At 44.0% G+C, this 18221-nt stretch overlaps 1 protein-coding gene across 3 annotated transcripts in view; it reads right to left on the bottom strand.

The window, feature by feature from the left end:
- The window catches only part of TRMT13 (tRNA methyltransferase 13 homolog), a 108770-nt gene that overhangs the window by 15997 nt on the left and 74552 nt on the right, over positions 1-18221 (bottom strand). For all 3 annotated transcript variants that reach the window (XM_069232166.1, XM_069232165.1, XM_069232167.1), the window contains one exon: positions 3687-4092. In XM_069232166.1, the coding sequence (XP_069088267.1) occupies positions 3687-4092 (406 nt within the window). The remainder of the gene's footprint in view (positions 1-3686; positions 4093-18221) is intronic.

Here is an 18221-nt window from a genome sequence, read left to right as displayed (position 1 = left end):
ATACTGTATTAAAGCCCCAAGGTTCAACCACCTTAGCCACAGGTGCTATGCAAATGTCCAATAACGTGGGACTTAATGCAGAGTCCTGGGGAACATTGCGTCTTAATTCTTTGAAACTTAAATTAAATGGAGGGAGGTATACTGCCTGTACTGTATCTAGAAGAAAAGGTTTTATGTATAAATTGCCTCTATCCTTTACATTGATAGCCTCTAAACGTTCCTGCAAGATACTATGGGGGACAGCACTGAAAGCAGAGGACAAATCGGAAAGAATGACGACTGCTTTATTACCTTCATCTTGACTACATCTGACAAACTCAGAGACCTCAAAAACTGCCACCTCAGTACCATGTCCTGGGCGAAAGCTCAATTGCTTTGAAGGTAAGACAGCATCACTGTTGGGATGGAAAAGTCCTCTGCATGGTGAGAGACTTGTACCTCAGCCCTGAGTGCCCAACTGCATTGTTATCTGGACCAATCATGCTGACTTTATGTCTGGCGAACACAGATCATGCATGTGATTAATGATATAGGCCTGTCTCACGGATTGCAGTCTTGTTGGACTGGGAGGGGCAGCCATAGCGCTACCCTCATAGTGGTGGAAGGCTACTGCCTTCACCAGGAGTTAAACAACACAGGTGTGGTGGTGGTAGTGTACTGATCAGTAATAGTAGTGAACAGGCCCTTTTTACCCTGTGTCACTGGAATGAGGCCTACAAGCTGAGTCATCTTTTTAAATATTCTGCTGCTGTGTGGTCAACTCATCCCTGGGCTACATCAGGTTGATGTGGAAGTGCATGCGTGATGAAGACGTGCTAAGTGCAAGGCTGCTCGTAAAGGGATGGGATACACTACACCTAAGGTGAAGTGTAGTATAGTGCACATATGCTAAATGTGTGTGTAGGCAGTATTTGCTTTTCAGTAACACACCGGTGCAGTACAGAGACTCCCCAGTACAGAACATTGTGTGTGCAGACCAAATGCGTCTTCTGCGTGTAGGAATGTTGGTGGTAGCATGATAATGGGCGCAACAGTACTATACTAGACTGTGGGGTGTACTGTGAATGTACACTGAGTGAAGAAGTGCCTGCACTGGTACATAACATGGAGGACCTCGAGTTCTATTTTGGGAAGCCCAGGCCTCCCTGGTGAAAACATGAGTAGAGGAACTACTGCTGCATTCCTGAAAGCTGGGTGAGACACGCACTGGATAAGGGGAAGCCAGCCTCTTCCTGTGTGTTTCAAATGGCTCTTTGATTCAGCAACAGATCACAAGGAAGGAGCCTAGACACATCTCAGAAAGAGGGAGATGGGCCTGGTAAACGAATAACGAAGAGTAGAGCTAAGGGCACAGGATTAACTTTTTGATCACAGTGGGTGACATCCTGGTGTAAACTCATTCACTCCCATGAATCTTGCTGTGAGTTAATAAGCTTCTGAGTAATGACTGGTGTAACAGACCTCCTTCAGAAAGAATAGTAAAGGGGAGAGATGTCCATTTCAAAGAAGCAGACCCCAACATAAAACTTCAGAGGTCCAGAACCTAAATCACATTTGGTGCCTGGAGAAGAGCTATAAGTAGGGGAGTTTGAGACCCCCAACTTTGTCCTCTGCCGAGCAGCCAGCAGGGCCGTGTGAGGAGAGAAAACTCTGCAAGGCTTCTGTCTGTGGCCAGGACTAGTGGCCCAGCCTGCTGGGTGAGGGAACATAATCCAGGAAAGCCAAGATCACCTGCCTGGAGCACCAGCGACTGCCTGCTCACCAAGACTGTTGTGCTTGTGAGGAAGAGGGAAGTGTAGGGGGGAGAAAGGCCCAGAAGGGAGTTCTAGCATGTGGACTCTTGGTGCGAGGAACCCAGCCCGCACAGACTGGGCTGCAGCCTGTGCTGGACTTTACTGGCACTGTGAGCTCATTTGCAGGAGCACAGTGGAAGAAAATTCACTCCCCACACCGGTTGGACTGCTGCCTGTGTGAATACTGAACTCGGCAACCCAGTATGGCAGGAGGGGCTGACACAAAGTGATGAACGTCTGTGGTGGGAGATGTCCGTCCCCACACTGATGCTGTTGCTGTGCGTCTACTGAACTGGGCAACCCCGTATGCCGGGAGAGTCTGTGGTGGGAGAAACCTATCCCTGCACCGATCAGACTGTTGCCCTTGGGCCTGCTGAACTGGGTCATCCTGTATGTCAAGAGGGGCGCCTCTAAGGGCCAAATGTCTGTAGCGGGAGAAACCCATCTCTACACCGATCGGACCTTTGCCCCTGATCCTACTTTGACTTGGCAACCCCATATGCCAGGAGGGGCTACTGTTGCATGGACTCCACGCCTGTGGTGGGAGAAACCGGTTCCCGAATTGATCAGGCTGCTGCCCATGCAGCAACCCCGTATGCCGGGAGGGGCCACAGTGTCCATCCGTGCAAGCTGGCATGACGGGAGTGCAACGCTGGAGTCGCAACCTCTTTATGCCAAGAAGGGCCACTGGAGACACTGAAGCTGAGAGATCCAGGTCGTCATCTGAGGCTTGGAAACCGTTGTGGCCAAGGTGGACTCAATTTATGGAATGCCCCCACAGAAGCCATCGGAGCAAGGAAATTACTCACCCACCATCCACACAGGGAAGGAAAGATTTACTGCACGACCGCCAGAGGCAGAGCACCTTGCCCGTCTGGATTCAGCAGGTAGCACGGCTCAGGGAAGAGAGCCGGCACCTCCCTGGTGCTACCACTTGTGACAGCGAGTGGCTTAACACAGCCGATCCAAAACTTAACCACACTGTATTGCTGTAAGGTACTTGGCCGCCAAAGTGGGTAAGCTGAGAACTGGGCCTTGGGGCCCCGGAGGACATACCCCCATTGGTGCTGCTAATCCCTAGAATCTGAAACTGAATTTACTTGCAGAGTCCAAGGGAGGAACTCTTGAATACAAACTTTTAATTTACATTCGCTAGATGTTACCATGAGTGAATGGGGCATAACAGTGAACCCGTTGCCCTAGAGGTAGGAGGACAGGGAGTGGCTAGACAGCTACTACATCCCCGACCTCAAGGGAACTATGTTATTGCTTTTTGAATGTTGTTTACCTTTGCATGTGTAGAGTTAGAATTAAAATACTTCTTTCTGTATAAAAACAAGTATTTCATTATACAATGATTGTCACGCTGCCCGCACATTGAGTTATGAGTTATGTTCGCTGATTTGTATCAGGGCTTCCCATGAAGGAGCCTTGACTCCGAGCTACGCTACCCAACTGTGAGTCAGGTGCAGAAGGGGGTGCTCGACCCCCTTGAGCAGGTTCCATGTTAGAGTGGGCCCTGGAAAATCAAGGGTAAAAGGCCTCAACCACCTCAGCTGGGCCCAAAAACTCCTATGTGCCCGTGGAGCCATGGACCGGGTTCTGACAGTCAGATTCTAGGAACTGTATAATCTGTTTGTCCACAATATTTTCAAGGACTTCACCCAAGATAGAAAGCGGGAAATGGGCCTAAAATAACTGATTTTAGGGATCTGCATCAGAGTTTTTCAACAGTGGACTGGCAAAACAGACAGTCAAAAATCAATGTCAATTTAACTATTCATGACTTAAAAGGGAAATATGAAATACAATTAGAAATGAACAGAGGATTTTAGCTTTCTTGGTAACTATAAGCTAGATACAAACTTAACACTCAATACTTTAAAAGCTTACCTTTGCAGGCTATCAGAACTGAAATTCTGCAGCTGGTCTTCTAAGTCGTGGTGGTCTGCATTATTCTCGAGCTCTGAGCTCACAGCATGACTAGTGGAACTGTCATCTGGTTTCTTTCGTATTCCACACGTGGCCCAGCTCGAGAGTCTCTGAAAAAAGCTAAAATCTTCTTCACTCAAGCCAAGTGCCTGGAAAAACGATTTACCCACATAATGCTTCCAGTCACACCTATGATGACAACACAGTGCGATAACAATTCCAGCGATGGGTACTGATCCATCATGCCCAGATGCATCGCCACTAGTAGAACTGTTGGCAGCGGGCTCAATGACGTCTCTTTTTAAACGCTTAGAAGGTTCCTCATCCACAGTTGCACATCTTTCTAGTAAACATCTCAAGGCAAGATCTGAAGAGCAAAATTGTTTTGGCACATCAATAACCTCATTATCATGAAAACAAATATAGACAAATGTCAGCACAACTGAATATCAGGTCACAACTTGGGAATTTGCAGAATGATTCAACACATTTTGCTTATCACATATCAAAAATCTAAGATACAGAACATTCATCTTAGACATATACTAGTATGACAAATCTCTCATAAACACAGTACACAAAGGGCAAAGTTTATTTAGGTATTGCATGCAGTGTTTGAATAGCAAAGCTATTTTAGAAACCTGACTGGTCTTTGTAGCAAGACAAATATTAATCCCAAGTAAATGAAAAGTAAGCTGAATTTCTGAATTATTATTAGTCCTCTCTATTGCCCTAAACGGCATGGTGAAATATGTTTTTTTGACACTATCCTTTCTTTGTCCAAGGACATATATATCCTAACAAACCATAAACAATGATTTCTTGGCTCAGTACAGCATATTATTTTTTAATGCCAAATATATTTCCTCTGGAAATTCTGTGAAAAGTGTTTTAGGGCAAAACTAAAACTTAAAAAGTGTGCTAACAAAGCACTATAAAACACTGTCGCACAACGACCTGCAACTCCGTTTTTCCATTGTTGCTTATTAGCTTTCTGTTAGAAATGGGGTCTTTAGTTGGAAGTCAGTTTACACCCTGTCCAAGTAGGGACCCTCGCTCTATTCAGGATAAAAGAGATACACAGTTCCCTTGGTAGTTTGGCACAAGCAGTCAGACTTATCTCAGAGGCAATGTGTAAAGTATCTGTACTAACACGCACAGTAACACAGTAACAACTACACACCTGTTTAGAAAATTGCCAATATTTATCTTAATCAAACAAGACCAAAACAACAAAAATCCAATATACCCAAGCATTGGTATGAATGTTTAAAGTAAAAGGTCTTAATCCATAGAAATCAATGGATGTGCGGTTTTAGCACAAAGTACCTGTTATGTGTGAGGACAAAAAAAGCCGCACGGGCAAGCGTGCATCAGAAAAGCAAGCAAATGCGTTGATTCCTTACTCACAATTGAGGCCGTGTATCGATTCTTTTTCTGCGGGGTAAGCGATGCATTAGTTTCTGGACCAGCAACCTCGGCTCCGTGCAGTGATGTTGAAGATTTTGATGCCGAGGGACAATGCGTAGAAAATCTGGACACAGATCAGCAATCAATCCGCAGTGAGCTGGGAATGTGTTGATTTCACTGGTGCTGCATCGATTATTCAGCTGTGGTGCAGGCGCGGTCGATTTTTTTTTCTGCCGCTCGGTTCCAGTGCGTGGATTTTCACTCTGGTTCTGCCAGCTTCTCCTTCCAGGGGCCAATGGACGAGATGTGGCAACACTTGGCATGTCAGGGGACTCTCAGCAAGAGAGCCCAGGTGCTGACAGGTGAAGCCTTTGATGTCCCTGAGACTTCTTAACAGGAGGCAAGCTGAGTCCAAACCCTTGGAGAAACTTCACAAGCAGGATACACAGCAAAGTCCAGTCTTTGTCCTCTTTAGGGCGGATGCAGCAACTACAGGCCAACACAGCAAAGCGCACACAGCAAAGGGACAGTACTCCTCCTCCAGCTCTTCAGCTCTTCTCCTTGGCAGAGGTTCCTCTTGATCCAGAAGTGTTCTAAAGGTCTGGGGTTTTGGGTCCACTACTTATACTCATTTCTGCCTTCGAAGTAGGCAAACCTCAAAGGAAAGTCTGTTGTTTACAAGATCCTGCCTTGCCCAGGCTTGGCTTCAGACACACTCCAGTCGCATTATGTGACGACAGGCACAGTCCTTTCAGGTGTAGGTGTCAGCTCCTTCCACCCCACTCCAGCCCAGGAGACTCCTCAGGATATGCAAGACACACCTCAGCTCCCTTTGTGTCACTGTCTAGAGGGAATTCACAAACAGCCTAACTGTCAGTCTGACGCAGACGAGGAACAACTCTACCAAATATGTATTTTTAAATTGTGAGTTTACCTATGGCAGAGATAGGCCTTGCAATAGAGAAAACAAATGTTGGCAGTATTTCACTATCAGGACATCTAAAACACACCAGTCCATGTCCTACATTTTAAATACACTGCACCCTGCCCATAGGGCTACCTAGGGGTGATTTACATGTAGTAAAAGGGAAGGTTTGGGCCTGACAAGTGGGTACACTTGCCAGGTCAAATTGACAGTGCAAGACTTCACACACAGACACTGCAGTGGCAGGTCTGAGCCATGTTTACAGGCTACTCATGTGGGTGGCAAAATCAGTGCTGCAGGCCCACTAGTAGCATTTGACTTACAGGCCCTGGGCACCTCTAGTGCACTTCACTAGGGACTTAGTAGTAAATCAAATATGCCAATCAGGGATAACCAATCATAATCACAATTTATACGGGGGCACTTGCACTTTAGCACTGTTCAGCAGTGATAGAGTGCCCAGAGTACCAAAAACCAGCAAAAACGAAGTCCAGCACACAGTCCAACATACAGGAAGCAGAGGCAAAAAGACAGGGGAAACCATGCCAAGGGTGACAGGTCTAACATTTTCAGAGAAGAAACAATTTCAAAACCATACCTGGATGAGAACACTGAAAAATACTGTAGGTTAACAGTGATCTAAAGATTTAACATTATACTACCATTTGTTGTGGAGATGGTTAGCAGTCAGTGTAAATGTTTGAGAAAATGTAAAACTGAGCAAGATCAGCAAGTAGATTACACCTTCAGTAATGCTTCTTCTGGTGGATATTCTTAACCGCAGATTCCTCACTGTTTGAATTAGTCAACACACCAGACTGAATTCAGAACTTTTCCTAGCAATTGCTACCTTGTGTAGGTAGTTGTCACGATCAGACAATGCATCAACTCCACACCGTCTCCAGAAGTGACAGCTGAGAGCTCTATATAGTTGCTACCCCAGTGCACTGATGCCAGGTTTATTACCTCTTCGTTGCCCTCTGACACAGAACAAGAGTGACTGATCTCAAAAAATGGCAGTGTGCAAACTCAAATATGACACACTTTTAAAACTCAAACTCTACAGAACAGAAGAGAAGGTGGTGAGGAATCTGTGGTTAGATACAATATCCACCATTACCAAGTAACTTGTTCTTCAAATGGCTACTTCTAACTAGAGAGTCCCCATCTTTTAAATAGACACTAAAGCAGGACCTCCTAAAGGTAGACGTTTTGAGGAGCCTTCAAAATGAAGTGGGCAAAATCCGGACACGAGCACTGAGCCACTAATCCCTGTTAAAAGTATGGATGGAAAATCATATGGCCTTCTGGCAGATGTCCAACACTGGAACAGCCTTTACACATTCAAGTGTGCATCCACCAAGTCCAAAGACATCATCCTGTCGCTCACATCAAGGGTAGAGACGACTTGCGCAAAATAAACATCTTGAACTTGTTTTCTCAAACGACAATGTTCAGAAGCATAAGCTCTAATATTTTATCGAGTCCTCTGTATTTTTTAATGGGCACCAAAACTACTGGGAGTAATGCACCTACCCCTCTCTGTCTCTGGAACCCTCTCTACAGCCCCTTTGGCTAGGTATGACTGGACTTCCTGGGTGTGGATGGAGGCATGATCTGCTGAAGTCTGAACAAATACAGAAGGAATGGCGGCAGCAGATGTAAAAGAAAGAGTGTAACCATACTGAACCACTTGTAGCACCCACTGGTCCGAGTGAACGGCACACCCGTCGGGCATCTAAAAATTCTGCAGCCTACCGGCTGGTGTGTCACAAAACAAAAAATGAATACAGTTTGGCCACAGTTGCATCAGTTGACAAATAAGAAGCGGACTGTTGTCCTTGCTCGTGACCATGGCTCGGCCACCACCGTGTTCTTCGATCCTACCTGCAGAGGCTACTCCATGCTTTGCCTCAGGCAACAGGAGAGATCTCGAGTATAGTATGTATTTTCAGTATTGTTTTTTAAATTGATGGGTTGGGATGGCAAAAACACAGAGCATACCACAACTGTATCTGAAGTGCTGCAATGCAGAATAGATTTTTTCTCGAACAGCATGGAGACATCAAATGGCATGTACATAAAGGATGCCTGTGTAGCCCTAGAAAATCTTGTGGGATGCATAACGGTATGCTGCAACATCACCATACTGGTCCTCATGGCTTGACCTTTACAGCCCATTGTATCTAGACCTGTTTACAATATATACATAACCGCATCCTGTCGTTTTTAAATTGTTTGCGCAAAAGCATTTTTGAATTACTCATAATGACCAACAAGATCTCGCTGGCCATAGCATAAAGGATATTTGAATAGCGGCTTAGCATGCAGCCAGTAGGCAAAGCCATACTGGCAGATCAGAAGGTGCTTTCCGTAATGCATCTAAAGGAAATGTACTGGGGTTGATCTTGCTGATGGATGTGTGAACCACCAAGCTCTCAGGAGTCGGTGCTGGGTCAGAAAGGTAGGATCTCCAGGGCCAAGCCTATAACACCTAGCCAAAAGGCAACTAACTGGTGGAGCCAGCAAGGCTTGCACCAGGTTGCCATCCGATCTGTCAAAGCTTCATTAAAGCTTATTGAAGGCAGCTGAAGTTCTAAAACGGCCGCAGTTCAGAGGGCTACCACCACAAAAGAGGCACTCTGTAGGGACCACTGGTAGGCAGCCCAACTCTGTCTCAGGATACATATCCAGGCCACTGGGTTTCTGTGAATCTAAATGTAGTCCAACATCAGTGTGATGAAGGGGCAGTAATTTATACGCTTCTTTGTCACCTGGTAGAATGCTTTGAAGGGCCTGGACTGCGTGTGAATCCCATCCAAATAAGACCTCTAGCCTTCAATACTACTGGAGTCGAGAGAGCACTACTTTCTGCGAGGCCTTCCAAATCGAGTGCTGTGCAATGGTTATCTAATAATGGGAAATCATCTGGGCACAGACCGCCATCTACTCCAGATCAGAAACAAGTATTGTAGAAGGATAAGTAGCAGGTACCACGGAGCCGAGGGAGCGCTGATGTGTTTTTTGGCGCAAGTATAGGTCAGCACCGGGTAGTGCCAGGTGTGGGCCCAACAGGATCAATTGGCGCCGGGGAAGACCCAGAAGCAAAAATGTGGCTGGGTCCACTGTGGTGCATGAGGCCAGATGGCACTCCAGAGTGAGCAGGCATCATCCTGAACAGTTGCAACGTAGTCTGTTTTAAGGCCTGTTTTTGCTGCAGAGTTGACAACAGCCCGGGGAACTTGGGAAGCAATGTGACCTACTTAGGGATAGACTCCTAGTCAGACAAACAGGGAAGAGTCAATTCCTTCAAGGGCCGATTGCTTAATATCACTACTGTTCATTATCTCTCCAGAGCTGCATTGAGGTGGCTTAGAAGACTCTTGCCTGGACTTCTGATGCTTATGGCAAGGCTTATCTTTCGACTTCACTTTCGACATGTAGTGGTACCAGGACCAGGAACAGAAGCGGCATAGCTTAAAGCGTGATCAGCTTCATTACATGTGCTTTGTGAGGAACAGTTTAGCCTACCTCTCCCAACAGCTTTTAGGTGCATTTCTATCAAGTTGTGTTTAGACTCTAGTCACCACAGGCAGACATTGTGCAGATCTGAAACGGACACATGCTTCCTGCAGTTGCAGCATGGTTTGAATTCTATGATCTTTGGGGAGGACGCTTCCCTAGTACAGTCTTGAAAGAAAACGATTTTGGAGTTGATAGGAGACAGGCGAAAAAGTGGGAGTGGAGCCTCAGTTCCAAGTCATAGAGGGTGGAAAGTATGGAACTGATATGAGCACACTGGGGGTAATGCCTATATCTGGTTTCTAGCCTTCACCTCAGGAGGCAATCTGAGGTCCTAGTGGAGCTCAACAATGCCATCTTCTAATACACTGCAGCAAATACTGGAAACATTTTGAAGCCAATCTGGTGCCTGGGGGAATTTAAAAGGCGAAGAATCTTTGGTTAGAAGTTTCCATCACAAAGTTAAACATTATTCCTTATCTTAGGTAGCACACAAGTACAGAAAAAAAACAAAGCTGAATTGGTTTCACCACCAAAAGTTAATCGGCAATGTGGTCTTAAAAGTATATGTGGCTTAGAAGTATATGTACCTACTTCATCTAAGTAGAAAGATGTTTATAATTTGATGTCTCAGCTCAACTTGAATTGCTTCAGAGGTGTACACCTTAGTTGGGTAATAATACTTGTAGAGTAAGGCAAGAAAAATAAAACACAGTGGGACATTGCAGGAATGGAGAAAGATCCCCTGCGTGGATCTGGATAGATTGTACTCCTTCCTGGAATTCTACAGAAAGCTGTAGTGGTTTGACCCCCAGTGCATCACACAGGACGATCATGCATGTTCGCTCAGCCCTTTCCATGATGGGGAATGGGAATGAGATAAGAGCAGGGCTCTCTGGCTTGGAGGCAACAGAACTGCAATTCTTAGGAGAGTTAGGCAGTAGAGGACAGAGTGGTGTCAGTGAAATTATTACAGTGCAAGGCAGGCCATTTTTTCCTGTTGATTGCTGAGGCAGGCCATTTTTTTTTTTTTTTTTACTGTTGACTGCTGTGGAACAGCAGCCTACATACATCTCCAACATTTGAAATTACTCTGTTGGACCCCTATCACGGGTCCTTCATTCATCCACAAGAGGAATGGATGATGGGCATACAGGTACAACAGACGTTTCAATTATTCACTACCTAAATGTGAAAAATGATTGTGTTAAGTGTTTTGTACCATGCTGCAATTACACTTAAGAACGTTCTGGCACAAGTGGAGAAAAAACTTAAGAGATACAACAGCTGATTAGAACAGCCAGGCTTCCAGCTTTTTTCAGAAGACTTGTGGGCAATGAATCAACCTAAGATTGAGAAGTACATTTTTCCAGAGCTTGTTGGCTAGGTGGAGAAGGTACGTCCTTCCCATCTCAAATGCTTGAGCTAGTGTACCATGACGAGGAAAGAAAAAGCAGAGTGAAGATGGTGTACAGTGTGGTATCTGAACTTTTTGTTGAAGATGTGGTGGTCCTCTGCCATAAAAGCCATTTTGAGCAAGGCAAAAGGCTTTCAAAATGTAAATCTTCGCTTGACAGGAAACCAGTGAAGATCAGAGAGGTGCAGTGTCATTTGTGTTTGGGGGAGAGAAATATAGGACTAACTGCTGCAGCGTTTTAAATCACCTACAGAAAATGTAGCCTTAAGGTCGATAAACCAAGAATTAGTGAATTTCCAGAGTCAATCTTAGATATTAACGGGAGCTTGCACCATGGATTTCTAGGACAAATGTCTTTCTGTATCTGTTTCAGTGTCTGAAAGTTCTTCAAGAGCTGCTGTGAGGAAATGTGGTGTATTATATGGTGTGCTTGTTCGACCGCACCGTGTAATACACTTATCAACCCTCTACGTCCAGTAGGTTTCGTCAGCAAAACCTTCAGCTCAACCCTGGGTAGCCGTGACACAGAGCAGTAAGGCTTTCACAGAGGAACAGCTGTTAAGCAATTAAGCAGTATCAAAACAATTGAAGGAAGAAAAAAAAAATAATCAATGTCACTCAAGAAATATCTGACACCAATTTATAAAAATAGGCTGTATTTTTTTTTAAAAATAAGTATTTAGACACTAAAACAAAAAAGATCCACCTGTGGGTTCTGGAGATATAGATTTTATAAGCAATAATAAATCAGTTCAATTTTATTCAACCGTGGACACGCCTTGGCAAAGTCAACAAATTGAATACTTAGAAACTTTCTCAAAGAAAACTTTTGGTAACTGTCAAAACAGTTTGTTAGAGGTATTTGGGGCGACTAACTCCAATAAGGGCACAGTCAGAGGTACAGGCAAAGTCCTCAAGTACAGTTACTTTCATAGGTTAATTAGTTCAACAATTCCAGGCACTTTATCTGCATTGCAATGGATTCCTATGGAGTGGTCCTCATGCAAGGGATAAAGGATGCTGAAGATGCTCAAAGGATGCAGTGGATGCCACAGGGTGGATGTGGGTGCTCCTGCAGGGATTATTCAGTCCATAAGGGTGGTGAGCAGATCCTACCGGTCACCTGTTCATATGCGGCCATAAGCCAATCCTCCCTGGATCGATAACTTCCCTTCTGGGGGTCCCAGCAACTGCCTGACAGCACTCCACGGCTCAGAGAGCTTGGGTGCTGGTCCTCAGTACTGCACAGTGGAAGCAACTTGAAGACTCTAGGCTGCCAACCCGCCCTAGCAGGTTTCTTCAGCTGTTGTGTCCCTGTGCTGTGAACAGGAGCCCAGGTAGCTGGCCCTTGAGTTCTCTTGGCTTAACTGGGCTCTGGAGGCGACCTCTTCTTGAGCAGGACAGGACAGTCACACGGCAGGCACAGTCTCTCTCTTCGCTAGTCACTAAGTGCAGCAGGTGCAGTCCTCATTGGTGCAACCTCTCTTTTCTGGGCCCTCTGTGCCACAGGGCAGTCATTCTTCTGTCCGTCTTCCAAGTCCGTCAAGATCTGAGGTTTGGGTGCCAGCGGTGCCCCCTTTGTGCTCAGAAAGTGCCTTCAGGGCAGGATGTGGTTTGTAGCCAATGGGTCCCCTTCCACTAGGTGACCACTTCCTGTGGAGTGTGGCATAGGGCTACCTGAGGATGCATGATTCTGCCCACACACAAGATCGAGAGACCCTTCTTTCAGTGTACAGGCCTCAGTAGCCACTGCCGGGCTGTGGCTACCTGAGGAATGCACGCCCCTGGGGAAACCGGTTTGACAACTGGCTCCCCGTGCCAGCTTGTCTACCTTAACAATGGGGCAGAACTCCCTCCTGGTGTCACCTTCGAAACCTGCCTTTTTAGGGCTAACACCTAAGTGGCTTCCTGCAGGGGGAGGGGAAACATGCCTGGCCTGCAATCCCTCATCTTTCTCCTTCCTGAGTCTCTCTGCCATGTCTCTCTAGGAGGACAGACAGCGGTCTCGTAGAGCAGGCTCCATGCATGCTCGTGAAGGCACAGGAGTTTTAAAGGCAACAAGTGGCAGCATTGCTAAAGCTGCAAGAAGTTACATTAATTTTGACTTGAGAAACAAGTCGGCAATGAGTTGTTTGATACTGTTCCTCATTTTCCTCGCTTCCTCTCTGTTGTAGAACATGCTATCTCCCACCTATAAGGATTGTCTACAAATACACATTTCTTACAGGCCTTGTGAAACCAGGAAGCACCTTATTTTCCCAGAGCACAGACAATATGCCGGTGTACTTTGTCTGCTGCAGCATGCTTGCATGAGGTATACTTCAGTGCCACCTCCCGTACCTGTGCATAGATGGCTGAAACCCACCCAACAGCCCTTGTCACTCATGCTCCTTCGCTAATCACTTTGGAACAATGCAATACAAATGCTCACAAAGGTGCAAGAAATCACTAAAATTACATTACAGAACACTGAAGTCATTATAGCTACCTTGAAATTAGTCCAATATGCCTAAGGGTTCAGCTGTAAGTCTCAGACAAGTTTAAACTCAGCTAGCCTTTCAAAGTGGGTCTGTCTTTGTGCAATTGCATCTTTACTTTGGAGAATCCATGACCGCTAATAAGCCTTTGTTTCAGAGGCACCTTTCCATTTTGTGTTAATTCCCATTTGATCACAAAGCTTCTGCTCTCCACACTTATCAAGTACTTTCTTGTACTAATGCTACGTATGGCTATATCCAGCCTTTCAGACCTATTTACTTTTCACTGTTTTTCTTCTACCTCTTATCTTTCCTCTTCTCTGCTTTCGTATGTGCCAGACTAACTTCAGCACTGTCTGTCTCAAACCCAGTGCCCTTTCTTTCCTGCTCTGTTCTCACCCTTGTTCTAATTCTTATCTCATCTGCCCCGTCCTTCTGGGCTATCTCTATCTCCTGCACATTTCTCTCCTCTTCACCAGTGGGGCAGAAGTATGCCGCTAGTCATCTCTTTCCCGCACTTGAGTGATAGAATAAAGCTATACCTTGGGAGCACTGAGTACCCTTCGACCCTGTGCCACTGCACCTTTTGCACCAGTGCAATTACAGTACTGCTGTTCTGTGGTCGTTTCCTTCATTTATTAATAGGTCATCTGTGTTTGTCCTTTTTTTACAATATCGGTGTCATGTCTCTCCTGCTGTTTCTCTCTCACAAATCTCTAGCTTTTTCTCTTCAATTCCTGCCTCTTTCATGAATGTCTCGCACTATCTTACTCACTAACTTCATCAGTCTTGCTCTGTTTTTTTTTCCTTTGTCACTTGTTGCTCGTACTCTCCTTGTCATATTTCTCTTCTCATTTATCTCCATCTCTCCATTTCCCTTCTGATGTGTATCTTTCTCATCCTCATACCCAGTGCAAGCTAGAGAAACTGAAGAGGCCTTTTCGCAGGTGTTGGTTCCTCTGCGATATCAACAAAATAACTTTACAGTTTTGTTTTGTTTTCTTCTTAGAAGACACAGCTGCTGTTTTTTTGTGCTTGTCTGCATTTTTTAATTCAAGCAGATGTAACCCCTTCCCTGCCAGGCCTTTTCTCCCTCAAGTGCCAGGCCTTTTTTAGGCTAACTGGAGCAGTTCGCACTTAGGCCCTCATAACATTTTGTCCACATAAGCTACCTTCGCCAAATTTGCGTCCTTTTTGTTCAGCATCCTAGGGATTCTAGAGGTACCTAGACTTTGTGGGCTCCCCTGAAGGAGACCAAGAAATTAGCCAAAATACAGCGAAAATTTTGTTTTAAAAAAAAAAAAATGGGGAAAAAAGGCTGCAGAAGAAAGCCTGTGGGTTTTTCCCTGAAAATGCATCAACAAAGGGTTTGCGGTGCTAAAATCACCATCGTCCCAGCTTTCAGGAACAAGCAGACTTGGATCCGAAAACCACATTTTTCAACACAATTTTGGCATTTTACTGGGACATACCCCATTTTTACTATTTTTTGTGCTTTCAGCCTCCTTCCACTTAGTGACAGAAATAGGTGTGAAACCAATGCTGGATCCCAGAAAGCTAAAGATTTTTTGAAAAGTAGACACCATTCTGAATTCAGCAAGGGGTCATATGTGTAGATCCTACAAGGTTTTCCTTCCTACAGAAAATAACAGCTGAAATAAAAAAATACTGAAATTGAGGTGAAAAGAACAGCCATTTTTCTCCATGTTTTACTCTGTAACTTGTCAGATTTTTTTTAAGCAATATACTGTTACATCTGCTGGACTCTTCTGGTTGCAGGGATCTATAGGGCTTGTAGGTTCACAAAGAGCCCTAGGTACCGAGAGCCAATAAATCAGCTGCACCTTGCAATGGGTTTTCATTGTAAACTACTGCATGTTCAAAAAAACTGTGAGGGCATTAGCCCCTTACAATTATTTGAGACACTTTTTAAAAGCCTCCTTCTGAACTACACCTACTACACCTTTTCTTACCATGTTCACATTTGATAATCTTACCCCAGCCTCTTTCACGCTCCCCATTACCGTAATTTTGAATTTGGTTAATGGCATAAATAAATATAGTTTGTTTCCATCTGTTTCATTTGAAAATTTGGGTTGGTGGATTTCTAGACCCCTTCACATTCTGTTTCCCTCAATATCACGGTGAATCTGAGAACAAGCTTTTTTCTTATGATAGGTGGAAAGGGGGCAACATAGACAATGGTAAGGTGGGGATGAGAGGGAAGAACCAACTTGGACAAGAAACAGTTGGGAGGAAAGAAGCAACACAGACAAAAAGAGGGTAGGGGTGGGAGAGAAGAAGCAACACGGACAATGGAAGAGAAAGATGCGGGAGACAAGAAGCATCACAGACAAGGTTCAGGGTTGGAGGAGAAGAAGCAACAAGACCAGTGTGAGTAGGAAGGGAAGAAGCAATGGACAATGGAGGTACAATGGGAAGGAGCAATACGGACAAGGACAACAAAGGGAACAAAATAGTACCTCAATTACAGTATAAACAGTGGAAGGACAGTAATCAAGATCAAGCAATCAGTACTTAGTTCCTGCTCCACACAAAAGAATAGACCGTGAACCCAGCATGCATTTGCCAAAAAGGAGGCAGCAAGTAAGCGTGACAATAAAACCAAGGAATGGTAAGCAATGAGAAAGCCTCCAAGCCCCTTGCAGTCTACAATATCTTCAGCAACAGCTTCTACATGCTGTCTTAGGAACGGCCTAAAAAATGGGTAAGATGTAGACAAACAGCATATGCCCACAGAGAAAATGAATAATATGGCCTTGTACATTTAGCTTTGCAACAGTTCCAAACACTGGCCACAAGATAACTCAAGTTCGGATTGAGAAGAGACAGAGATGACACTACATACAAGTTCTTGGTTTTAAAATTAAAGAAGAAAAACACTGAATTAATTACTGACACAAAACAAATCAGGTTCATACCTAAAGAAAACAGATTTCATGGCAAAGTATTTTCTGGATGTTCAACATTGACCAAAATGGCAGCACTGAAAAATGGTGTACGTATCTATGATTAACCAAAATGTGTACTACTCCTACCTGTTTAAATGGAGGGCAATAGGTCAATCAGCCTTTTGAGATAGCTTAGTAGCCATTCCTGGAAATCATTCAAAGTGAATAACCTTAGTGTCCACAAAGAGACCTGACTGTGTGCAGGCCTCGAAAAATGTTATAAGACCTGCAGGGCGAGTAGCTTGAATAATCTATTCGACCTAACTGTAATGTACTAGGCCCGGAAACAAGTCTCAAATTGAGTGATCCTAGGCAAATATTGTATTTTACAGTCTCATTTTTCTTCATTCTCACATATGAGTGCACTTTCAAATATGTGAGTTCAGCATTTCTGCTGTAAAAAAAAAAAAATCCTCTTTTGTTTGATTAAATACACAAAACGTTTGCTCCATGTATAATAAATCTAGCCCACATATAGGGTACACATGATCCACGCATGATTTGCCTCAGTTTAGTAATAGCTTTGCCATTAGGGCAGGAGTGTTTCTCAGAACATATTGAAACACTCACTTTTGAAAAATATAATACCAAAGCATGATGTGGTAGCGCACTATCATTTACAGACAGTAAATTTCCAAGAAATGTCCAAAAACCTTCCCACTAACTTTCAGCTTTACTGGTAAAACCATATAGTGTATTAACAATAATCTGTGAAAATTGGGTTTCAGAAAACATTTATTATTTGCCCATCACAAAGTAAAGTGTTCAGACAATTTATTCATTCTCTTAAAACATTTTTTTCATCACACAGAAGTAGAAAAATTTGTCTTTCACAGCTACTGAAATATATTTTGAAATGTTTGTAAAGTTGACTTAGTCATATAACTGCTGGGTGTTAGGAAAAACCTGATACCAAAAACCTTTCATTTCACAACGGTCAGACAGTTCACCTTACAAAATCCTGGAACTTTGCAGGCACAAGGAAATGTATTTGCATTGCAAGAAGACAAAATGACTTTTGACCTCTATTTCTGAACACAGAGCAAATGTGACAAGAATAAGATTTAAAGGCATCTTAATTGCTAATTCAGTTTCTAACTGAACAGAACACCTGTTCTTTGTCCACTTGCTAGAAGGGTCAAGTGGAATCTAATAATAGCTTGACCTCATAAAATAAAACTTGCCATAGCCAGTGGTTGAGTAGATTTTTTGAGCCCTGGTGTGTGTCTGACCATTTCTACTGTTAATGTACATGTGGATCTTGAGGGTTTTAACTTGGTTGGTTTTATGCTCTTTTATAACACCACCATCAATTTCACAAAGTTAACTCCAGGTTATATTGAGCATGCACAAACGTACACAGAGTCCACAAAAAACAAGCATTTGTAATGCAATAGGTCTCGCATTTTCTTAAATTAAAGCAATTGCATTGTATATTCATAACTGGACTTTTCATGCAACATAAACTGGTCAACCCTGCCTCATAATTTTGTCTTTTCCTGCCATATCATTCCAGTGACCCAGCATTTAACTAAAGCACTTCCATTTACCTTCTTCCTCTATCTTACAATATATACAATTATCATATAAACCTTTATCCGAAATAAACTTTTGGCAATAGATTATAATGCTGAAAACACCATAACAACAAGCATGTGCAAAGCAATGGGTCTCGCGTTTGCTCGAGTTAGAGCTATTTGTATTGAAAATTATTAACTGGGCTAAAAATAAAAAGTAAAAAACAGTTGACATAAGCAAGCCAATTCAAAGTGC

Source organism: Pleurodeles waltl, chromosome 4_2, assembly GCF_031143425.1.
Source record: "Pleurodeles waltl isolate 20211129_DDA chromosome 4_2, aPleWal1.hap1.20221129, whole genome shotgun sequence".
In the NCBI taxonomy this organism is placed as follows: Eukaryota; Metazoa; Chordata; class Amphibia; order Caudata; family Salamandridae; genus Pleurodeles; species Pleurodeles waltl.
This window is presented reverse-complemented; position numbering and strand designations above follow the sequence as displayed.